Source organism: Lactuca saligna, chromosome 8, assembly GCF_052625555.1.
Source record: "Lactuca saligna cultivar CGN05327 chromosome 8, ASM5262555v1, whole genome shotgun sequence".
Taxonomy (NCBI): domain Eukaryota; kingdom Viridiplantae; phylum Streptophyta; class Magnoliopsida; order Asterales; family Asteraceae; genus Lactuca; species Lactuca saligna.
Genome location: NC_136424.1, coordinates 26,680,062 through 26,704,637, shown reverse-complemented (window position 1 = coordinate 26,704,637; position 24,576 = coordinate 26,680,062). Strand labels below are relative to the sequence as shown.

The following is a 24,576-nucleotide window of genomic DNA, read 5'->3' as shown; positions in this document are numbered from 1 at the left end:
TTAATTTATAAAATTAAACAAACATATATAGTTATATATAATAGAGGGTTTAATTTAATTCAAATAAATATGAAATGGTATAATAAGATTAAAAAGAAACAAGTTCAGGGACCAAATTTATAACTTAAATTAAAGAAGCTATAATTGCCCACCCGTATTTTGGTCGTATTCTTTACCCATCTTCTTCTGTCTTCACCCGCTTTCTGAAAAGCGAGTCAATTCCCATTTTTTTACCTCCATGAATTAAAGGATAAGGGATGCAGATTCAAAACGGTCAAAATGACTGTTGGCATTTTCCTCTTCTCTGATCCATCGTCTTATTACGTCTTTGGAGTCACGCCACACCCATAACATCGGCCCTAGGGGCGGTGTTCACGTGTCTTCAAGGTCGCTACCTCGGCATCACGCGTGGGTTTGTATACCTACTCCGGGTAGCCTTTTGTACTCCCAACTAAAAAGATTGCACTATGTTTTTCTAATGTCCGAGATATGATAACTACATAAAATATGTCTTGGCGGTATTTGTACCCTCGTATCAAAATTACTGGCTTCGTTATTGAATTAATTCACTTCCGACTTTAAAGCTGCCTACGGAGGAGCCCAAAAAAGTCTCTTCCTAGAGCGGTGCACAGGACCCGTAAGGATAAGGGAACAACCATGTATATAAAACTAGGTGTGAAACCCATGTATTACATGAGTTTACTTAAAAAAATTAAATATAAAATTTTAATAATTTGAAAAGTTTGAATTATAAGAAAAATATGAAAAATTTGAATTATTAAAATTAATGAGACTTTAATGTATTGAATACATTACATATATAACTTTTTCTAATAAATACTTTACATATATATTATATTACATATTAAATGTGGAATTTTAATTTAATAAATGAAAAATACAATAAAATGACAAGTGGAAAATAGAAAATTTAAAAATTCTAGAAAATGTCATGTGTCCAAATGAATGAGAAGAGGACATGTGACAAAAAAACCTTCATTTATTATAGTAGATCTAATTTAGTTGATAAATTATAAATAAGTGAAAAAAATGACAATATAGTCTTTTAAAATAAAACGAGGAACTAAAATGATAAATTTAAAAGAAACGAGAGACTAGATTAAATATAATCTTTTCAAATGATAATAGTCTTTTAAAATGATCACACCCAACTCACCAAAATGGTTATCACTCCACATCATTTATATATATATATATATATATATATATATATATATATATATATATATATATATATATATTTACTATCTTATAAAAGAAATCTAACTATTTCTAAAAATAGGTTGATTATAATAATATTATTTTTTTAAGACGTTCAAATGATGAAACTGATAGTACAAGTAATCATTAATAAAATAATATTAAATTTTAACCACATTTTGAATTCAAATATTTATCATCAAATCTCCTTATATTTCTCAACAATTTGATATGGTTCCCTCAAATCCCGGATTCATTCAAATTTTTAACCCTTTTAGATATCCTTAAATTTAACATGTTGATTCAAATATCCCTCCAATCGCATATACCTCTTTGTTCCCTCCTCTGCTATAAAGCCCACCGTCCAGGAACAAAAAATGACTTCATCTCCCAAATAACACCATAGTTTGATTATTTTGTCTTCGACATGTACTTTCTTTTGTAAAATAACATTTTTGTAGAGGAAACATATCACCGAAAGAATTTACACGCCCCGCCGCTTTGCGCGGGTACACTGCTAGTATATATATATATATATATATATATATATATATATATATATATATATATATATATATATATATATATAATTATTTTAACATTAGATTAAATAAAAAACATAATTACAAACTTAAATAATCATTTTACTAAATAAACATATTATTAATTTATAAAATTAAATAAACATATATAGTTATATATAATAGAAGGTTTAATTTAATTCAAATAAATATGAAATGGTATAATAAGATTAAAAAGAAACAAGTTGAGGGACCAAATTTATAAGTTAAATTAAAGAAGCTATAATTGCCCTATTCTTTACCCATCTTCTTCTGTCTTCACCCGCTTTCTGAAAAGCGAGTCAATTCCCATTTTTTTTACCTCCATGGATTAAAGGATAAGGGATACAGATTCAAAACGGTCAAAATGACTGTTGGCATTTTCCTCTTCTTCGATCCATCGTCTTATTACGTCTTTGGAGTCACGCCACACCCAGAACACCGGCCCTAGGGGCGGTGTTCACGTGTCTTCAAGGTTGCTACCTCGGCATCACGCGTGGGTTTGTATACCTACTCCGGGTAGCCTTTTGGACTCCCAACTAAAAAGATTGCACTATGTTTTTCTAATGTCCGAGATATGATAACTACATAAAATATGTCTTGACGGTATTTACCCTCGTATCAAAATTACTGGCTTCGTTATTGAATTAATTCACTTCCGACTTTAAAGCTGCCTACGGAGGAGCCCAAAAAAGTCTCTTCCTAGAGCGGTGCATAGGACCCGTAAGGATAAGGGAACAACCATATATATAAAATCAAACGAGTCCACAACTCTAACGTATTATCAGATACTTTATGATGGATTTGAGTTATAAAATAAATTTATTTATCAATTTTTATAAAATATCTCTTCACATTAGCTATCTATTTTTATTTTTTTCAACTACTAGTTAAATCAAACATTAATCAATTTTTATGGTTGTTGGTTATAAGTATAAATTACTTTTATTTAAATACTTTTCATTAAAACTTATATATATATATATATATATATATATATATATATATATATATATATATATATATATATATATATATATATATATATATATATATATATATATATATATATATATATATTTAGAACTTCAATTGAATTATTAATTTTTATCAAAAACATCTAGAATATGTAACTTATTTTATGATTTCATTGTATTTTTTTTTTCTTTTTACATAATTTTTTAACTGATGTGTTTTTTTAAAAAAAAAATTAAATACATTTAACATATAATTTATAAACGAATGAAATCTGATTATATGCAATTTACTTAACGATGTAACTTTATCTAATCAAAAATTATTTTTATAAGATTGTATTTTTATGTATTTATCGATCTGTTTTGATGTATTTTTTTATTTATAAATAACAAAAAACATATTTGATTCAATTTATTCTATCGAGTCAACCAAATATTACAATGGAAAGTAATCATTCATATCATTAAGTTGCTCAATCCATTATGTTTTTTCATTTCATTAGTTTGTGATTCTATATAAGTTGTCATTGTTAGTAGTCCCTGTTTATCTTAAGTTGTGTCTGGGGAATTAAATTATAAATGGTTTTTACATAATAATTAATAAGTATTGTAAAATTCATACAATATATGTTAAAACTTATAGTGTAAATTTTCACAAACAAATTATTTCTTTTCTTGTGATAATGTTAGATTGTGAACATATCTTAGAGAACAGAGAAGCACATACAAATATGTAATACAATGATACAATTAGAAGGAAATTAATGTAAACTGTAATGACAGACATATTCAATCATATATAAGCAAAACTACCAGAAATAAAAAGTATAAAAAAATTAAAATTAAAACCATATCGAAATACTGGATTTCACGTGATTGAAACAAGAAAACAAAAATCAATTAAATAGGGCAATGAACTTTTAGTTTTTAAGAAAAAAAAATCAAAATATAGAAAAATGTTACAAGTCTAAAGCTTTTATTTTAAACAAAAAAACTTTAGATCTAAAAGCAACCTCAAATAGCTTTTGAGAGCTTTTATTTTATCATTTTACACATTCAAAAGCTTTTTAGCTATTTTAGCCAAACACTTACACACATATAAAAATTATAGTTTTATCTAGTTTTGACATACTTATAATGAACATTGTTAAAAGCTTATAGGTCTGTAACTCTCAATTTAAAATTTATGGTTGTTTGAATTAAGGCATTTCCAAAGTCGTCACTACTCTATAAATGAACTAAACGGATATGCGGAATAAGTAAAATAACATAGTAATAAAATATTGTACAAAATGTAGCTAATATTCTTCAAAAGCAACGATGATATTCAAATTAATCTCTCGTCGTCTTCTTCTTCTTCTTCAAGGGTATTTTTGGGATTTCCACTTTGCTCGTGAGTTGCTTCTTGGATTTTCTCAACAACGTCTAAATCTCTATCACCCAAATCATCTTTGGCTTCTTCCATAATGTCTTCTTCAACCCGATAATAAACCTTCATAAATCAATTTAAAACCCATGGCTAAGAACAAGCTAAGGTGTTGCTTCCTTTTTACTTAAAGAGTTAAGCCCTTAATCAAGGAGACTATACGTGGCTGTTTCTTTTTGACTTATTCGGAACATAACGACTTAATGAGTTAAGCCAAAAAAAACTTGGCTTAATCTATTAAGAAACTAACCTTTTACCAATTATCCTTAAGTTGATGCATATTGTGAAATATGTTTTTTTAGAAATGTAAGGGTAAAATGGTCATTAAGTCTCTTAATACAGTAGTTATAAAAGACGATGCAAGTAGAGATCTAACCACACAAGACCTTGGTGGTGAAAGAACTTTGAAAGAATTCGGACGGTTGTTAAAGTTTGTTTCAGGGAGTCCCGGGATTCCTTCAGGCCAAGTGAAATGATCCACGTCATGACCAACCTAAAAAGTCAAAACACACAACTTTGACCATATTTACATCTAATAGTTGACTTTGAATGTCAAACAATTTTTTAAAATAAGTTTTTTATTTCTTGCATTTACCCCTTTTACTTACTCTTCCATGCCCTCCGAATTCCCAAGCATCACTGTCTAGAGCAACTCTATATTTCCCTGGCAAATCGCAACCAACCTTGTACCTATCAAATCACAATTTACATTGATTTGTTAAAAGGGTATTTTGGACATTTTAATGTTGCAATTTTGTAATGGAGGGGAAAGATTTACATACCCATCGTACGTATTATCCGCATGGAAATTGAAAACAAACACTAGATCTCCCCTTTCAAACACTATAACCTGTGAACCATTTGAAAAATATATATAAAGATTGACTTTCAAAATTAATCGGTTTGACCTTAAAAGTCAAATAGGCGAGATTTTTTTTTTTTTTTTGGTTTACCTTGTCATCTTCATCTGTGCTGCTTACAATCTGTTTGGTGGATGAGAGGAAGGAAAATTTTTCATCAAGCAAGTTCATAGCTCTATCAAAAGCGTTCATGAACTGCATTAAAAAACTCATATGCTTTTAAAATTTAATTGTAACAAAATATAGATATAAAATTATTAAAAAAAAAAAAAAAAGTATCCAACCTTGTATCTTAAGTGCTCTGTATCAACAAGTTCCCATTGGCGTCTACACTTGTCATAACTCCAATTATTGCCTGATCTTGGGAAATCAATCCACTCTGGATGACCAAACTATTAAAAAAAAAAAAAAGATGATTTAAATATTAATATATCATGAGAGAATAAAAAAATATATATTTTTTTATCTTCCAAATTATAAATAGTTGTCTATGTATTCTTACCTCGTTTCCCATGAAATTAAGGTAGCCTTCTCCTCCCAACGCCATAGTTATAAAATGAATCATCTAAAACCAAAAATAAAAAAAATTAGTCAAACAAATCAGTGTAATAGGTTTGACCAAAAAAGTCAAAATTGGGAAAACCGAACCTTGTGAAGTGCAATGCCACGGTCAACAGCTGGTGAAGCCTCGGTCAAACAAGACATCCCAGAATACATTTCATTATCCATAAGCAAAAACGCAATTGTTTTATCTCCTACAATCGACTGCATTCATTGACCATAATAAGTCAATGGGACCCACATAATTAAAATGTTAATTTTCTTTATACCTGGTCATGACTCTCAGCATAAGCAACACATTTCTCATTATACCTCCGATTAGTCAAACATGTAGCGATATCCACCATTGACCACTCATCATCGTTCTTATTCTTCAAATAATCGATCCATTTATCAGGAATCCCCATAGCCAATCGAAAATCAAACCCGATCCCACCTTCATCCACGGGCCTACCAAGTCCAGGCATTCCGGAAACATCTTCAGCAATCACAATCGCATCAGGCAACAACAAATCAATCAAACAATTCGCAAGCATCATATACACCACAGCATCAACATCAATCGATTCACCAAAATACTCATTGTAATCACCCGTAAACGCAAAGTTAATCCCATGGTGATTATACAGCATTGAAGTTATCCCATCAAACCGAAACCCATCGAACTTAAACTCTTCAATCCACCATCGCAAATTAGATAAAAGGAAACGAAGAACTTCCCAATTTGAGTAATTGAAAAGCCGACTATCCCATAAAGAATGATACCCTCGTGGACCCGTATGGAAGTAGGAATCTTGTGTGGGCTGGCCCACATCGAACCCGTTGAGACCGTCTGTTATATTGTTGCTGACGTGGCTATGAACAACGTCCATTAAAACACGTAACCCTAAACCATGTGCTTTATCGATTAGGTATTTGAGATCTTCGGGTGTTCCTGATCTACTACTTACAGCGAAAAAGTTTGTAACATGATAACCGAATGATCCGTAATAAGAATGCTCCATTATTGCCATTAATTGGACTGTGTTATAGTTGTTGGCTTGAATCCGGGGTAAAACATTGTCTGCAAATTCTCGATAGGAATTCACTCGGGGTTCGGAATCACTCATTCCGACGTGAGCTTCATATATCCGTGGTGCGTTGGGTTTTGGTGGACGGGGGTACTTAAATTCATACCTACATTGGAATTGGAATTATCCACTTTTCAGTGTCTGTTGGTATGATAGAATGTAATCACCAAGGAATGGAATGGGTTGTTACATTCCATTATTATGTTTGATTGGCTTGAAGGAATGCAATAAGGGAATCACATTCCATGAGGAATGCTCCATTCCATTTCCCTTTTTGAGTTTACTTACAGCATACCAAAAACTATCTTAATGTAAAAGTCAGCATAGATGATTTAAAAAAAAAAAAAAAACAGTGGGCTTAGAGGCCAAATTACCTTTATACCCTTACAGAAGTAGAGTACGATACTATGATTTTATACCTTTCTGAAGGCGGTGGGTCCCAGTAAACTCCATCGTAAGGGGCAGCAAATCTAGAGGAGTCCACAGTGGCATATTTTATCCAAGCTGGAATTCGATCAACCCAAACTCCATTGTTGTGCTTGAATCTGAACTTAACTTTTGAATTATGAGGAATTGATGAGTTTCCATCATGATCAGGAATCTTGATGCTCCATACCCCAAATTCATTTCTTTCCATCTTGTGCTTCGATCCATCCCAATCATTAAAATCCCCAACTAATTGTGCTTCCCTGATCATATATATATATAAAGCAAACCCTGATCAGAATTTTAAAGAAAATTACCTATCTACCCTTTGTGAAATGATTATGTGAAGAACATACTCGGCAGCTGGTGCCCATTCACGATAAACAATGCTCCCATCTTCTCTATTAAGCCCGAACTTTAAATAACCTGATGCATATCATAGTTACTAGAAAGATGTAAAATGACCTATCTACCCTTTGTATTATTATTACCTTTTGCAAATTCTTCAAGACTTCCTTCATATTGATCAATGAGCAGTTTCTGTTCTGAAAATCTTTTCATTCTATATTCAAAGTGATTTTTGTAGGGTCCTAAAGCAGGATCGAGCTCCAGTATTTTTGGAGTTTTCATTTCTGCTTTGATGTTTGTCATTGGTGAAAGCTCATCAGTCACAACAGCAGAATCATGATTCGCCTAAATTAATAGCAGCATCAACAATAGTTAATGATGACAATGGGCAAATAAGTCATTTTAGCTATAAAAAGGATAGAAAAAACTGTCATGAACTGTCTTCTAATTAGCCTGGATAACAATGTAAAAGACAATCATACCCTTGTTGGAGTTGAAGATAATCTTGGCTTATGAGGAAGTCTTGAACTGACTTTCCGATTTCTGGGTCCCACGCTATGTTTTGTTAGCTGTGATGGAGCAATAAATAAGTTGCTTCTTGTAGCCTGTCAAAAAAATTGTCAAGCATTAAAGGATTAGCAAAATGACCAAAAAGGACACTGCATTTATTGTGAATATTATTAGACGGGGGAATATAATATATAAGACATACATGTTTTAATGTTCTTTTTTCTTCAAATATTTTGACAAGTCAAGAGTCAAGACCTTCAAATGAATATGAATCAAAAGTTGGAAGAATAAAAACTCAAAAAGCCAATCAGATTATTATAACAAGAGCTTCATTTCATCTTTGTAATGCACTAATTGTTGAAATTACAAGTAAATGAAGATATGAAACAGATTAGTAACCATTTGCAGCAAACTTATGAAATGAGCAAAATAAAACCCGAATGCCAAAAATGGAGGGAAATAATAAAGAAATCAATGAGAAATCTTGACTAAAACCCTAAATCGGGTTTTGGAAGCGTCACTCGAATCCTAAAAATTGAAGAGAAAGCTAATTAAATCAAAGAATAGAAAGAATTCTGATAGCCAACGAGGAATACTGATCAAACCCTAAACGAGGTATAGGAAGCAATGATTTTACCCAAAAGAAACCCCTAACAAAACCTGAATGCTAAGAATCTTGATTAAGGCGCTAAATCAGACAGCAACAAATAGCTATGAAGAAAAGGGCAGGACACGTCAAGAAATTAAAGAATTTGCTTTACCATTGATGAATTTTTACAATAGAATTGTGTTAAAAATCCAAGATCGGCAGCTCTAGGAAGCGTAGCCAAAGAACAGTACATCTCTTCTCAATCTCACACACAAAAACACACTCACTGTGATTCTAAGGGGGGAGGGTTAATGATTGAATAACGATTGAATTATAGAACCATTAAAAAGTACTGACCTGGTATAAATCCAGATGATTTGATGGTCAAAGACATTCAGAAAAATACATATTTTACAGGGATTTTCAGTGACCCACATTGAATTCTCAAAGGAAGGCATATGTTTGTTTTGTTTCTCACTTTTGCCACCTTTTTCAGGTCTGGATGATTGGTTTGATTGATATGAGAAGGGAGGCAAAGCATATGCCAAGAGTAAGTCTTGAAGATGCATGTGACCTTCAAACGCAACAAATATAAAAATACATTTTGGTAGGGCAACAAAAAAATATAAAGAGGAAAACCTTTTATTTTTTAGTGGATATTTTTTTTCCAATTTAGGATAGTCCTAATATTTATGTCTTCCTTTTTGTTTAGCCTTAATATTTTTTTTTTGTTTCTTGCCATTGTTTTTTGGAAAATCTTCAACCTTTAACCTGTAACAAACATTTATTTTAAAACGTAATCGTTTAAATTAGAGACCCCCCTCTGAAGATGACAAATCTTCATCATTTTAAAGAAAGATGTTTCACGTGTTAGATGGCTCCACCACTCAAAATAATAATATCTTTTCTCCATTATTAGAAGCTTTCCAGCTGTCCACAATAATGTAATCTTTACTGGATAAAAACGTCATGCCTGACATAATAGGCAAATATCAGACCCTCTCAATGTATCTATAAATTGAAAGTTATGTTTTGTTTTAGGGACATTGCAATAACGAGTGCAAGAAAAAACACTCTCTATCTATTAAATTTTCAGTTCAATGTCTAGTGAGTAATTCCTCCCTTAGAAGGGAGAAAATGTAAAATATTGTAAGAGTTTTCCTTTTTTGGGAACTCTTTTATCAATAAATTTTTGTTTTGTTATTTTTGAGTGTTCATACAAATTAGAGTCATGAAACTTGTAAGTGACAGAGTGTCAGGTCGACGATGATTAACAGTACCACAGGCACGATGCCAACAGGGAAAGCAACCACACATTTATTGATATAGGAGTTTTCTTTCACAATTTTTATATTTATTCCCTTCTTTGTTAAACAAAAAATTCCGTACACATCCACACACCCAAACTGGTATCAGAGCTTTGATAAAAATGGCATTACATTATAATAAAACATTTTACAGTGTAATTTTTGAAAGAATTCATAATAAAAAAATTGAAATTTCTCAACATAAAGAAATACTTTTCAATAATAAAAAAGACTTAGTGCATATAAATTTCAGAATTCTACAAGCACAAAATAAACATACTCACGAATATATACCAAACTTGGTTAGTATACGTAAGTATCTCCTGCATAAGCAAAAAGTACATCAAGAACATCTTGATAGAAATAAAAAATTAGTTTCAGAACTCAAAAAATTTATTTTAACTTGTTAAAATTTCTTAAAATGAATAAAGAAATTTTCAACAACACTGAAGAAAATAATTCAGAAGAAAAACAAATCTCAACTTGAAGATGAAGACGACTTTCATGCAAATCTTTTAATAAAACAAGACCTTCTCTCTGGAGTTAAGAAAATAGATTCAAAAATAAAGAAAGAAAACATTTTCAAAAATGTTCCTTCTAAACTTAGTATTCTAAATCATCTTAAAAGGAAAAATGAAATCTTCTACTTTGTTAGTACTAAAGAAATGTCAGTAGACATAAAAGATACAATAGGAGCTGTCTTTCTTCCCTTTTTAACTAAGGAACAAATAAACAATAACTTAAAAAGTATTCCAGTTGAGATTAGATCAAAAATTAGAATGGTCCATATCGGAGCTGTAAAATTTTTGCTAAAATCCTAATTCCAAGCAGGAATAAATTCTCCCATAAAAATGGCCTTAATTGACAACAGAATTACTGACAGACAGGACTGCATCTTAGGTGCTGCAAAGGGAAACCTTGCTTACCAAAAGTTTATGTTTTCAGTCTATCCAAAGTTTGCTCTGGATTTAAAATCTGCAAATATAGATAAAACCTTATCTTTTATACATCACTTTGAAAGAAGTGACCTTATGAGTCCAGGTGATAAACCATTCACCATAACATATCTTATAGGATATGCCCTGACCAACGAGTACATCGAACTTGATGATGTCTTTTCAGAAATAGGCCATGTCAAAGATAAACAATTCTGCGACATAAATCCTCAAGAAAACTCTTGGGTTTTAAATATAGCTAGAAATAAAAAAGCTTTAGGAGAAACTCTTAGACCAAGAATTTCTATGGATTCACTCCACATAGGAGAAAACTCGGAAAGAAAAGATAATAACTTAATAAGAAACATGTCTTTAAAAATTGATAGTCTACGCCAGAATATCAAACAAATCACCGACATTATAAATGAATAATAAAATTGATTTTCCTCATTTCTATAAAAAAAAGGTAAAACAGTCAAAATTAAAACTCTTGACGATAATACTGAAAAGAAAGAATATGTTTTCTCTTACTTCAGGAAAAGCCGGTATTCAAACAATTGTAAATCATTGCAATAATCTCAACCAGATCATTGTAAGATGTCTCTTAAAAACTTCAAAAATAAGCCATTATCTTGATATTTCAAAAGATATTTCTGAAGATATTTCAAAAAATAAAATACCTTTTAACCAATTTAAAAACGATTTAGCCTTTATGGTTAAAAACAATCTTGATAAAAAAAATTTGGAAAAATTCTTCGAAGTTATTGAAAGACAAAATAAATTAACTATCAAGTTAACCCAGTCTATTGACAAACATTCTATTCTTTTAGAAAACTCTTTAAAAAACAACCAATTTGTTGAAGAAGTCGCCAAAAAGGCAAATATTGAGGGCACTCTTAAGGAAATCAACCTTAAGATCACTAATATACATGATCAGTTAAAACAACTAATAGGATAACCTCGATACCCGAGCTCAATAGATCAACCACCTCGATACCCGAGCTCAATAGATCAATCAACCTCTTAATGAAAAAATAGATGGGCTGATTATAAATAGAAAGAGGAGATGAAGGGTTGTGAGATCATCATCCTTCATGTCTCTTTACTCATAGCTAAGATAGACAAGTAAAACTCAATTATTGTTCTGTGGATGGGTCCTGAAACACAGCTTCGATGCCGCTCTTAGATATCATATCCATATTTTATGATGTTCTTCGATGCGAAGATGTTTCTTATATGTTTAAGAAGTTTCTTGAGAATTAGCATTTACCTTAAATTTTACATTATTTATGCTAACCATAAAAACCGTTTAAGATACTATAATCTCATTTATTTGGTTTCTCAACAAATATGTCATTAGAGATAGTCGGTTGTTTCTTAAATGAATTATAAATAAATTAACAAATAAATAGATAATCAAATATATTCATTGGCTTATATACTCACATGCGACATTGTTTATTAGATGTCCTCAGTTCGAGACTTAGATTTTTGTTTTTCTCTTCATTTTGAAATAAATGTATACGTTAAATAAAATAGACACTGGTAATAAAAAAACAAAGAGAATCATTGGTTCATACCTCAAGGAAAAGTCGTAGGTTATGATCTTTGACACCTCTTCCTCTTTCACTTTAAGCTATTACGTTTTAAAAAGATTCGTTGGTGATTGACCAAGAGATAAAAATGTACGAAAATAAGGATAAAAAGATTTGTTGACAGCTGCATATGACCCATTTTTTTATTATATATATTTATTTAAAAATAAAAACTTATAATAATGATAAGAGTTCTTTTTTTTTTTTTTTTTTTTGGATTCGTCATGGGCTTTAAGAATATTTAATTCCTTACGATCGACCATGTTAAGCATAAGCAGGGTGGAGTGTAATGCACCGCTTGGAAGTTGCCCTTATATTTTCTTTTGACCATAGAAAATGGTTCCACTTACACATGAAAAGTGATAGGTTTGATGCACTTATGTTTAATACCGTTTTTTTTATGAGAATAATATCATTCGAATGTTAAACATGGAGGAAAATTATGTTAATCCAAGATATCAATGACAACATAACAATATCCAAAATCGATGCTATTATATATATATATATATATATATATATATATATATATATATATATATATATATATATATATATATATATATATATATATATATATATATATATATATATATATATATGAAACACATGTTGGATATACAAATTCAAGTGTTCGATGATTGTTTTAGTAAAAATACGATCCAAATTGCCTATTTGTGTGACATGATTGAATCTACATGATTCATTTTATGATTTTGATTGATTTATTTTGTAACTTTGACCCATCAAAGTTACGAAAGTTTATTGATGTCTGTCCAAATGATTTTAGCTATTTAGATATGATGAATATTCTGCATAAACTTTCTATCTACCCCACTCATATGGAACAAAATGAAAGATTTGCTAACTTGATGAGCATATATGACCTTTGCTAGAACAATGTTGGAAACGAAGATGCATTAATTTTTTTTCCTTTGATCTATCGATTAGTGAAGTTGACATTGGTTTTGCCGGGGACAACCGCAACCAGAGAAAGATGTTTTTTTGCGATGAAAATTACGAAGTCGGATTTGAACAATCGAATTTCAAATAAGTTATTAAATGATTGTGTAATTTGTACGGTTGAAAAATAAACATTTTCCAAAGTTGCAAATGAACATGTTAGGAATCGTTTTCAAATTATGGCACCTTGCAGAGAACAAATGTAGATCGACATTTAGTTTATGGTTTTAATGTTATTCTATTTTTATTGCTTTTAATTCTTTTTTATTTTAAATATATTTATTATATGGTGGACCCCGGTTACTTTGGGTTTGGACTTTCCACTGACCATAAAGGTAATTAGAAAGAGATGAAGATTTCTCAATAGAGCATTGATGTATGTTAAGTTTAAAGTATATTGCTATTTTTTGGTACTTTTAAAACCTTACTTTTTTTACAAGTAGACAGATAATTTCTTGAATTATTTTCAGATTTTCATTAACAACTTTGTGGTAAGTCAATGACAATATGATATCGTTGTTTGAAATTGACGATTATCTCAACTAAGGCCTATGGTTAATGCATTTTTATAGCGAAAACAGGAAGACATATTCCAAATAATTCGATTTTGCCATAGTCGTTTTCCAAAGAAAAACACACCTAGCGGATTCTCTTGGAAGGAAAACTAACCCGACAATATTCGCCATGTCTTTCTCTTTATAGATCCATCTATTTCTCTTTACATTTGAAACCGAATTCAACTCTCATACATACTTCAATTGATCACGAAGTTGAAAACCTTGCTGTATTGGTAACCTCAATTGATGGGGAGAAACAGAAACTGTTAGAATTTTGATGATTCAGATGGCGCTTTTTCCTATTCGTCATCGTCGTCTCCGTTTCACGATTTTACCCTTCTGTTTGATATTCTTCTATGCTTGTTTCTCGATCGTTGATTGTAGAAGAAGCGTTAATTATGTCTCGCATCAACAACGACAGCCTTCAATGACACCAATCAATCGTGATCTTTATCACACTAGGTAAAACTCAACACCTCTTCGTTTCATTTGGTTTTCAATCTAGGGCAATTGTTTCTCGATCGTTGATTGTATGATACATACACGATAGACATTGTTTGAAGTATCAAATTAAATAACACTTGTTTATCGTTGTTCCTTTTTCCAGTGCCACATTAATGAAAGAGATAAAAAAACTGGTTCATCATCACCAAGATAGATTCCATGTGAGTTTTGTGTCCTTTCTTTACCCTTTTCTAGCATTTATACTTGTTTGACTCATTGACTTTCCAACAGATGGAGACATTTACAAGTTCAAACAAGGGCTACCAGGCTGAACTCAACGTAGTTACATATTGCCAGAAGATACATGAGATTGAAGAAGACAAGTCAAAGTTCCGAATCCTTCTTGTAAGTTCATTCACAAAATCACATCACATGTAAGGAAATATAGACAATATGTTATGTTGTCTGAGGTTATGATTGGTAGCTGATCTTTTTGACAGATGATTACTTGTCTTCCAGAGTTTTGGGCAACATGCACGAGAGCTTATTACATCTGAACTTGCACTCAAGATCCTCTACGTCTTAAGTGAAGACCAAACTTTACCTAAAAGGAATCCACTCTTGCTCAATAGAACCCTCCAGAATACCATTATAAAGGTTTCTTCTTCTTCTTTTTAATATATTTTTCATTAACACATAAAACATTCACAGATTTCATGATTTATTATATTATATTATGTTAATCTCTATGTATCTCTCAGGTGGTGCCAATTGAAAACTTGAATGGACGCAAAAAGGTTGAAGCAGGAGAGCTTTGTGAACGCAGAAATGGTCTTTCTCTTCCAGTTTAGTTTTTTTATATTAATATATGTTGTAATTTCTTTTTATTATTGATTTTAAACTTTTACTTTTCAGGGAGAGGAGTTGATCTCAATAGAAATTGGAGTGTAGATTGGGGGAAAAAAGAAAAGGTTTGATTATTAATATGATTATATGATATGAAACAACCTTAAGTTAAACAAATGATAACCTTAAAAGTTAAAAAATATTTTAGGATTATGATCCTAATGAAGAGAATCCAGGGAGTGGTCCTTTTAGTGAGCCTGAAGCTCAAATGATGAGGAAGCTTTCAAGATCATTTCATCCACATATGTGGGTCAACGTGCATTCTGGAATGGAGGTCAATCAAAATATTTGACTTTTGGTCTTCTACTTTTTTGTTTAATGATTAATTTTTTTAACTTTTTTAGGCTCTGTTTATGCCTTATGATCATAAAAACACTACACCTCCTGGAGAGCAATCTGAGAAAATGAAGTTGATGCTTGAAACATTGAATCACCTTCATTGTGAAGATCGTTGTGTGGTTGGATCAGGGGGAGGATCTGTTGGGTTAGTTTAGTATTCATTTTTTCCTTTTGTTATTCTTTCAAAATATGAAAAAAAAAATGTTTTTTTTTTTTTTTTTTTTTAAATAAATAATCATACATACATGTGTTTAATAGATATCTAGCACATGGTACAACAACAGATTACATGTTTGAAGTTGCAAACATCCCCATGGCTTTCACATTCGAGGTTTACAATTTATAAACTCCACAACACTATTTTTTATGGTTATTTTGTGACATATATATCGTTTAATTAATGCCAGATATATGGAGATGAAAAAGCATCCTATAAAGACTGCTTCAAAATGTTCAACCCCATTGATCAACCTACCTTCAATGTACAAAATTTTGATTTCATAATTAACAACGTGGCTCCTGTTATAAATTACAAATATGGTCCCTCTACCTTTACTCAAAATAGCAAGTTCAGTCCATTTTTTGAAATCATTACTAACTTTGGTTTTTGTTTCCGTACTAGTTCCAACTCATGTAAAATTACCTTTTTACCCTTACGTGATCTTTTCAACATTTTTTTTTTTTTTTCAATTATTTGTGTAAAAGGTCATCTTACATGGGACCAATGGCATAACAAAAGACCAAATCTGCAGACGATTTTGGGAAGATTTCAAAAAACTGGACTGAACTTGCGATTTGAGTAAAGCACACAGGGACCGAATTTGTAATTTACTTAATAATTGGTGTTTGTTATAACATTAAAAAAAATTGCAGAGAGTTGTGAACGAGTGGTCTGCTGCATTTTTCAGTATGTTTGAAATGGGAGCACATGAGATGAAGATGAAGTTTGTGGAAGACAGGGCTCCTTTTAACGTGGATAACTTGATCTCTATTGATGATTATTTAAAAGGCTATTTAATAGAAAGGAAAAACAGATATGCAGAAAAAACAGAGTTGCTTGAGATTGGTTTGCAGGAGATGAGAACATATTTCAGACTGTTCTTGCTATCTTCATTTTTGTTGATGTTTATGTTCTGTTCCAGGATCCCAAAGAGTAGTAGCAGTAGATCCAATTTGCCTCCCGTTACTCCATGAAATCAATAATACAACAAGAAAGTTGTGTAATAATGATTTTTCAAGTCACTTTAAATATGTGTATCAAAAAATGGTTGTTTTGTTGCATGTTGATGTTACAATATCAAGTTATGTGCAAGTATGCTACAAATGTAACAAGCTTTTCTTATCTGTATGCTCATTTGTTGAGACAGAAAGTAGGGCCCACAAAGTGGTGACCTGGCTAAAGGGTTTGTGATTTCAATCGTTGTCTCATATACTTCAACGCAGACCGTAACTTAGCCCTAGCTTTTCGGTCTGGAGTGCATCCAGACATTATCATCTCTTCATAAACTCCAGGGACCTGAAACGTAACATCTTGTATTTTAAAGGGGCTGTTTTTGAACTTTAATCAAATTTCACTTTTTAACACTGTGAATCCGATAATACCTCTTCAAATTTCTCCACGCGAATTAAAGCTTTCATAAGAGTGGTATATGTCACCACATCCGGTTTTAAGTCCTGTAATTCCGAATATATCAAATTTGTATTTAAGTGCTTAACTCATTAAGCTTGTTTAGTAAAAAAGAAACAATCCCTTACATTTTCCTTCATTGATCTCAAAATTGCAAAGGCTTCAACATCTCTTCTATCCTCACAAAACGCGTTTATTAATGCATTAAGAGCTAAATTACTAGGCTTTAAACCATCACTTCTCATCATCCTAAATGCATTCAGTGCATCATCAGATAAACCCTGCTCAAGAAAACAAACTTTAATCATGATTCATGAAGATGTGATTGTGAGGAGTTGTGAATTGTGAGGATGATCAAGAAACTAAATGATGAAAATACGAAAATACCCTTTGAGCATATGCGTTAATCAAGGCATTATAAATTGTTGAAGTCGGCTTCAAGCCAGAAGCTTTCATATCCTCTAAGCATTCAGTGGCATCCATGAACCTTCCGGATTGTCCATATATGTCAACCAGTGTAGTATAAGTTATGACATTAGGCTGCAAGTTTTGAGTTTTCATCTTTCTCAACAAGCTCCTTACTCCCTCCCACCTTTCCTGTTCACCAAATGAGTTGATCATGATGTTATATGTTGCAATACAAGGCAAACACCCTCTTTGCTGCATTTCATCAAACAGTTCCTCTGCTTTGTTATGATTTCCAGATTTACAATGACAATCGATGAGTGTGTTCCAGGTAACATTATCAGGTTCAATACCTTCATTTCTCATTCTTTCCAATATACCCAATGCATGATCAAGACAATTGTACTTACCAAATGTATCAATCATAACATTGTAGAATTGTCTATCTGGTTTCACACCACACTTCTGCATCTCCTTTAGAACTTGAAACAATCTTTGCCACTCACCTCTGTCACGATAACTCACTATAATTCTACTGAAAACATATGAATTTGGCTTTACGTTGTTTGCTTCCATCTCTTTCAACACGATTCTTGCACTCTCCCACCTGCCTGCGTTCCCATAAGCATCAATCAAAAGGCTGTAAGTATGTTCATCTGGAGAAACACCATTTCTCTCCATTTCATTCACTATCCACTCTGCATCCCTCAGATCACCGTTTTTCACATATGCTTTTAGCACAGCATTGTAAGCTCTGGTTCTAGGTCTCAATCCGCCTTCCTTGATCTCTTCAAAAACAGCTTCGGCCTCTTCAGCTCTCCCCAAACTGCCCAGCTCTGAGATAATGGAAACCACGGTGGAGGTTTTGGGAGTCAGTCCATACCCTTGAATCATACCTAGAAACTGCATAGCTCTGTCAACGTCGCCTGATTTCGTGAATCCTAAAACTATGTCATTCAATAACTGCACATCTAGCTCGATTGCATCTGATATCATTTCTTTGTATAACTTATCCAATAAATTCGAGTCGATTTGGTTGTTACGAACCAGTGATTGAATGATTAAACTGTAGTTCACAGAATCCGACTGGTAACCCTCCCCGCGCATTTTGTTCATCAGGATAACGGCTTTCTCCAAGTCATCGTTTCGCGCGCACGCACCTATGAGAACGTTGTAAGTTAATGGAGTTAGGGTTTGTTTCTGTGAGAGCAAAAAAGCTTCGTATAACATCTCGGAGTGTCCGAGCGAGTGGATTAAGATCGAGTACAGTAATTCATACGAGAAGCAGAGATTGTGCCTATGGAGCCAATCAACGAGCGCGTAGGTGGTTGAAATCGAGGTCGATGAAGAAGGGGAAGATGCTAGGGATTTGAGAAGGTAATGCCATAGTGAAGCTGGGACTAATCGATATGACTCGGCGAGTTGTGAGTCGGTTGGGTCCGAGTATGCTGAATCGTTATCATCAAAGCTATAATTCGAGAGGAATTGAAGCAAAGGGGCAAAGTCGTACCGGCTGTGGGAGTAGGGTGAAACGCCGTCGTCTTCTGTAACTACATCGTCTTCCGATAAGGAGAGTGAGGTGACGGATGAACGGAGAGGAGAGTGCTTATAAGAGGAGGTGGAGAGTGATGGTTGAGAGAAATTGAGGCCGCGGAGGAAGCGAGCGGTGGTGGCGGACGGTGGAGGGAGAAGCAGAGCATTCATTATTTGCACTTTCTTCTGCAAAACCCGTGGCTGGGGCATGGTGACAGTTTATCCGTTGGATAAATTATACATTTAGTCCCTGCACTATGAGTTAGTATCAAAGTTACCCTTAAACTATTCCAGTTTTTATCGTTCAACAACGTGTATTAAAAAAAGGGGTTTAGGATATTTTTGATCACTTAACTTTTAGTTTTGTGTTCATTTGGTCACTTAACTCTTTTTAAGCTTTAAAAGGTCATCGAATTTTTGACTTTATGCTCATTTAGTCACTTAATTTTTGTTTTGTCACATTTAGTCACCTAACTTTTAAAATTGTGTTCATTTAGTCACTAAACTTTTAATTTTTTTTATAAGTTTATTGACTAAATGAGCATAATTTTAAAAGTTAGGTGACTAAATGAGTACAAATCTAAAAGTTAGGTGACTAAATGTGACCAAACCAAAAGTTAAGTGACTAAATGATCACAAAATCAAAAGTTTGATGACCTTTTAAAACTTAAAAATAGTTAAGTGACCAAATGAGTAGAAAACCAAAAATTAAGTGACCAAAAATGACCTAAACCCTAAAAAAAAAACCAACTAAAATTGCATTTTTGTTTTTTACTAACATATTTGATAAAATTGTTGATTCGTTGATTTTTGACGAATTTTCTTAAGTATCTTGTGCAATTTAGTAATGATTTTGCCGAATGTTACTTAAGAAGAAATTTTAATTGATTATATAAAAAATAACAATACATATTTGATATGTATTGAACTTTATTTAGTTAAATTACATTAGAAAAGTAATTATTAAAAAAAAATCAAAGAACCTTCTAGATCATCTTGTATCACAAGTTATCAAGATGACAAAATCAACCAAAACATTTAAGTACTTATGACATTTGCTACCCAAGTTAAATAGGTTGAATGCAAAAATTAGCAACGAACTTCTATTTATTTATAGTATATTATAATATTATACTTTTATTTCCATTTATTACAATATTATTTACCTAGTTATGACATTGATATTTAAATACAAATCAATTTTCTCATCTTATATGGGTAAATTTTGTTTGATAGTTTTGTGTTAGTTAACTATTTGGTGTAACTGGAATTTACATAGATGTTATAAGATTTAAACCATAATATTTATAGAATAAATTTTATGTGGAGTACACTTTTGTATGTGGCTTCTGGCTAGTTTGATTGCGAACAACTGAACAAGACAAATAACTTAGATCAAAGGGTTGCCCCTTTTGTAGGGTCAATGGGCATTACATGGACAATGGAGAAACATGTTAAGAAGTAGCATATCATTATACAAGAATGGAATTTGGCTAAAGAAATAATTATCTTAGTCAACAATCCAAGCACTTTCTATCAAGAGACTTCTAATTTAATAAGAAAATGAGAAAATTTTTGAACCATTAGAAGAAAAAGGGAAAATGATTTAAGAGGGTAACTACCTCTTATCCGTGTTTACATATTAGCAATTTCTTCTTTTTTATATATAATAAAGTAACTAACTTGTTTTAACTGTTTAAATTACACCAATATTACCGGCTAATATTTGTTTTAACCGGTAACTCAAAGGGAAAATGACTTAGGAGGGTAACTACCTCTTATCCATGTTCACGTATTGACAACTTCTTATTTTTTTGTTCATAAAAAGCAACTAACTTATTTTAACTGTGTAACATCCCAAAAATCATGACCAAAAAATTTCTTTTTAATTTAATACTAAAACCATAATTGTCAAACCATTAATTTAATACTCCGGCATCAGGCTCCGCCCGACATCAGGCCCCACCTGGCATCGAGCCCCGCTCGGTATACATATATGTCTCTCTTAGGCCCCGCCTGTCTCCGGGGCCCGCCCGCTAAATACATACAACCCTATAACATGCTAACGCATAAAGAAACATACTCTACTATATCCCTGTCCTAAGAAACATACTCTGGTAATAATGAGATACAAAACATCGTTCGTACTCAGCTAGTGATGAGATACGGGAGCTCGCCCACACTCACCTCTTTACCAGGCACATACAAGTATCACACATACAACAAGTATAATCTAACATGAAAACATTCATTAGGCACCTGTCCGACATCAGACCTTGGTCTGGAATAACATACTAGCAAACAATGCTTATGGTTAACCCTCGAGTCTTCCTACTCATAGACTACATGGGCTGGCATTATGGCCTTAGACCCATTCACATAGTGAGGAGACTCACCTTGAACTGCTGAAGCCCTGACTGGAACTAGCTGAGTACGAATGAAGTTCTGTATCTCATTATTAGCAGAGTATGTTTCTTAAGACAGGGATACAGTAAAATATGTTTCTTTATGTGTTAACATGTTAGATGATTGTATGTGTTTAGCGGGCGGGGCCCGGAGACAGACAGAGCCTAAGAGAGACAAATCTGTATACCGAGCGGAGCTCAATGCCAGGCGGGGCTTGATGTCGGGCGAGGCACGATGCTGGAGTATTAAATTAATGGTTTGACAATTATGGTTTTAGTATTAAATTAAAAACAAAATTTTTGGTCATGATTTTTAGGATGTTACACAGTTAAAACAAGTTAGTTTCTTTCTTATGTACAAAAAATTAAGAAGTTGACAATATGTGAACACGGATAAGAGGTAGTTACCCTCCGTAGTCATTTTCCCTTTGAGTTACCGGTTAAAACATGTATTAGCCGGTAATATTGGTATAATTTAAACAGTTAAAACAAATTAGTTGTTTTATTATGTACAAAAAAGAAGAAGTTGTTAATATGTGAACACAGATAAGAGGTACTTACCCTCCTAAGTCATTATCCCGAAGAAAAAAGAATCAAATGTTAAGGTTGGCGATGACATAATGGACAAAAACATACCCTAACGTAAATTTAATAGACACATCGATGACAAATTATAGTAAGCAATTAACACATGTCCTTAACTTATGGTAATAATAACCTAAACATGGGAAATATGTAAAGGATCTCTACATTTGGATAGCCATGAAACCATTTATATACAAATTCCCAAAAACTGCAAATACAAATACAAAACCATTTTATCCCAAATCGATGTGAAATCCCAAAAAATGTGATAAACTGGTAATTCGTAATATTTCAACCCATTATAATAAATTGTATGGTTTGATGGTAAATATCATGCAACGCCTAAAATGCCAAAAATCATTTAGCCACACTCATCGCATACCGTGCACCAAAATGTTTATAGCCAATTTATTTGCAACAACTAGCATGGGCTAAAGGGGTGGTTAAACAAAAGAAGTGAAGTGAATATGTGACCGATTAGGAAATATATTATATGCAGCATATATAAAGGGGGTGTTTAATTTTCCGTTAAGTTTTTGGAATGGATTTTTTCATCGATTTTCTCCTATCACACAACAATGCTTTCATTTTTTAAGGGTAGTGTTCAATCACATCTTCATTTTTCTATTTAGAACATCCACAATGAGATGTCGATGAAAACATTGAATATTTAGAATCGGTCTCAAAACTAGCATTTTACCATCGAATATAATGCATTTTTAGTGGAATAATTCAACAACTCAATATGAATTAAATGTTTTTTGAGTTTGTATTTTATACAACTAACATCCTTTAAAATGATATTCATTTTACTCTCTAATTATAATTAAACTTTTAATCTTTGTTGTTTATTAAGTAATTCATTTATTTTAATAAATATTAAATAATATTTTGCTTTTAATTTTTGATATTGAATATTATTTTTTAATTATAATATAATACTTTTTGGTATTTTTATAATTATATACGTAAGAACTTGTAACATCCTGGAAATACGACTAAAAAATTTCAATTATTTTTAAGTTTACCAAAAGCACAAACATAAGACATCATTGATTTCAAAATCACGAAACACAAGATAGTTATAGTGTATGGTCATGACAATTCGTGGAAAAATATTATTAAAGCATAAGTCCCAAAATCTTTACTGCAGAAAATCATAGTGTGATGCGACGCGATCAAACCGACTCCTTCCTCTTTGAGATGGAAGTTCCTGAAACACAAACTAAAATAGTAAGCACAAAGCTTAGTGAGTTTCCCGACCATACCACAAACCAATAATAAACATACTAGCAAGCATATCGGGGTGTCGGCCTACCCCTTCGGTCAATTTCAACCGGATACTGCCGAACATATCTGGGTGCTCGGCCTATCCCTTCGGTCTATTTCAACTAGATAATGTTGAGCATATATCGGTGCTCAACATTCCCTTTCGATCTATTCCAACTGGATACCAAGTCTATTTCACCCCTACCACTACTATATAATAACACACATAAATCACATGATCATCAAGCAATATGCGAACAATGATAATTATCACACAAACAACCATCATACTATACAATAAATGAAGGGTCGACCTTGGTGCCTTCGACCTACAACATTCACGAAAGGAGACTCACCTTAACTACAAATGTCAAATCGCACCCCTTGGACGACTCGAAACTCCTCTCCCTATAGCACAACAAACTTCCTAATTAGACATTAGATCTAAACCTGTCCCCAAGGCCCAAACCTTGATTCATGAAATAAGGTAAATGTTCTCTAATCTCTACCCTATTGGGCCTCTTCCTTCCAAGGCCAAAATTTCAAGTTAAAATGTCCAAGTCCATCCAACTAAGCTTTAAGGCCTAATAAGGCCCAATACCATAAATCCTAAACCTAGGCCAGAGGCCATAATCCACAGGTGGGATTGAGGCCCAACAAATCCAAGCCTAAAATCCTAAGGCCCCAAAACCACATTTAACCCACTGCATACGTACGCGCGGCGTACTTGGCACGTATGCAAGCGTACACTAGACTTGACCAGATACGAGAGGTTGACCCAGTACGCGCAGCGTACCAGGGTTACGCCCAACATATTGGTCAGCCACCTTAGAAGCTTCATTGTGACTTAATCAGTTAAGTCCTTACATCTAGAACATAGATCCATGCCTTAAAGACGTCATAAACCATAAAGTTATAAACTTTATGATGTTGCATGCATGGATGGGGATTAAGACATGATTTAAGTCCATAAACACCCTTTGTGGCCATCTAACACTTGCATGGTTCAGGCTAAACCGTCAAGGCCCGATTTTTATGGCTCCATACACTTCCAAGTTCCTAAAAGGACAACTCATATAGACTGGAATTTCTAAAACTCAATAAACTTCAACTATGGAGCCAAAATGCAACATAAAACACCCCAAAACTAGACCTAAT

The 24,576-nt window shown here is 32.5% G+C and overlaps 3 protein-coding genes across 7 annotated transcripts; 1 reads left to right on the top strand and 2 right to left on the bottom strand.

Moving 5' to 3' along the window:
* Window positions 1-3,934: 3,934 nt before the first annotated feature.
* On the bottom strand, window positions 3,935-9,107 carry LOC145008636 (1,4-alpha-glucan-branching enzyme-like). Of its 5 annotated transcripts, none has more exons than XM_078967220.1 (14): window positions 8,721-8,877; window positions 7,932-8,054; window positions 7,593-7,794; window positions 7,458-7,527; window positions 7,095-7,364; window positions 5,875-6,781; window positions 5,693-5,809; window positions 5,547-5,609; window positions 5,329-5,436; window positions 5,138-5,239; window positions 4,967-5,034; window positions 4,793-4,874; window positions 4,561-4,677; window positions 3,935-4,250 (listed from the first exon to the last, which is right to left on the bottom strand). In XM_078967220.1, exons 1-14 carry the CDS (start codon window positions 8,799-8,801, stop codon window positions 4,086-4,088), a joined length of 2,475 nt encoding a protein of 824 aa, XP_078823346.1. In that variant the 5' UTR covers window positions 8,802-8,877; the 3' UTR covers window positions 3,935-4,085. The 5 variants fall into 5 exon arrangements, with proteins under 5 accessions (XP_078823346.1, XP_078823347.1, XP_078823348.1 ...); XM_078967222.1 differs by lacking the exon at window positions 8,721-8,877 and adding an exon at window positions 8,906-9,107 and having other exon boundaries at window positions 3,966-4,250; XM_078967223.1 differs by lacking the exon at window positions 8,721-8,877 and adding an exon at window positions 8,162-8,184 and having other exon boundaries at window positions 3,966-4,250.
* A 4,824-nt stretch (window positions 9,108-13,931) lies between these two features.
* Window positions 13,932-17,011, top strand: LOC145008972 (uncharacterized). Its single transcript, XM_078967619.1, has 11 exons — window positions 13,932-14,367; window positions 14,513-14,570; window positions 14,641-14,754; window positions 14,869-15,006; window positions 15,111-15,180; window positions 15,265-15,320; window positions 15,404-15,529; window positions 15,600-15,739; window positions 15,853-15,925; window positions 16,002-16,076; window positions 16,468-17,011. Exons 1-11 carry the CDS (start codon window positions 14,183-14,185, stop codon window positions 16,786-16,788), a joined length of 1,356 nt encoding a protein of 451 aa, XP_078823745.1. The 5' UTR covers window positions 13,932-14,182; the 3' UTR covers window positions 16,789-17,011.
* LOC145008971 (uncharacterized) lies at window positions 16,811-19,343 on the bottom strand. Its single transcript, XM_078967618.1, has 4 exons — window positions 17,609-19,343; window positions 17,350-17,502; window positions 17,197-17,268; window positions 16,811-17,110 (listed from the first exon to the last, which is right to left on the bottom strand). Exons 1-4 carry the CDS (start codon window positions 19,328-19,330, stop codon window positions 16,991-16,993), a joined length of 2,067 nt encoding a protein of 688 aa, XP_078823744.1. The 5' UTR covers window positions 19,331-19,343; the 3' UTR covers window positions 16,811-16,990.
* Window positions 19,344-24,576: the final 5,233 nt, after the last annotated feature.

What these genes read in the sequence shown, in the direction of transcription:
- LOC145008636 (XM_078967220.1), bottom strand. Translation starts at nt 8,801, where the DNA reads ATGTACTGTTCTTTGGCTACGCTTCCTAGAGCTGCCGATCTTGGATTT. An exon ending in GTGGCATTGCACTTCACAAG is followed by an intron (nt 5,610 to 5,692) that starts GTTCGGTTTTCC and finishes TTTTGGTTTTAG; the next exon opens with ATGATTCATTTTATAACTAT. An exon ending in TTAATTTCATGGGAAACGAG is followed by an intron (nt 5,437 to 5,546) that starts GTAAGAATACAT and finishes TTTTTTTAATAG; the next exon opens with TTTGGTCATCCAGAGTGGAT.
- LOC145008971 (XM_078967618.1), bottom strand. Translation starts at nt 19,330, where the DNA reads ATGAATGCTCTGCTTCTCCCTCCACCGTCCGCCACCACCGCTCGCTTC. An exon ending in TTAACGCATATGCTCAAAGG is followed by an intron (nt 17,503 to 17,608) that starts GTATTTTCGTAT and finishes TTTCTTGAGCAG; the next exon opens with GGTTTATCTGATGATGCACT. An exon ending in TGAGATCAATGAAGGAAAAT is followed by an intron (nt 17,269 to 17,349) that starts GTAAGGGATTGT and finishes TCGGAATTACAG; the next exon opens with GACTTAAAACCGGATGTGGT.
- LOC145008972 (XM_078967619.1), top strand. Translation starts at nt 14,183, where the DNA reads ATGATTCAGATGGCGCTTTTTCCTATTCGTCATCGTCGTCTCCGTTTC. An exon ending in TCAGGGGGAGGATCTGTTGG is followed by an intron (nt 15,740 to 15,852) that starts GTTAGTTTAGTA and finishes TGTGTTTAATAG; the next exon opens with ATATCTAGCACATGGTACAA. An exon ending in TTGATCAACCTACCTTCAAT is followed by an intron (nt 16,077 to 16,467) that starts GTACAAAATTTT and finishes AAAAAATTGCAG; the next exon opens with AGAGTTGTGAACGAGTGGTC.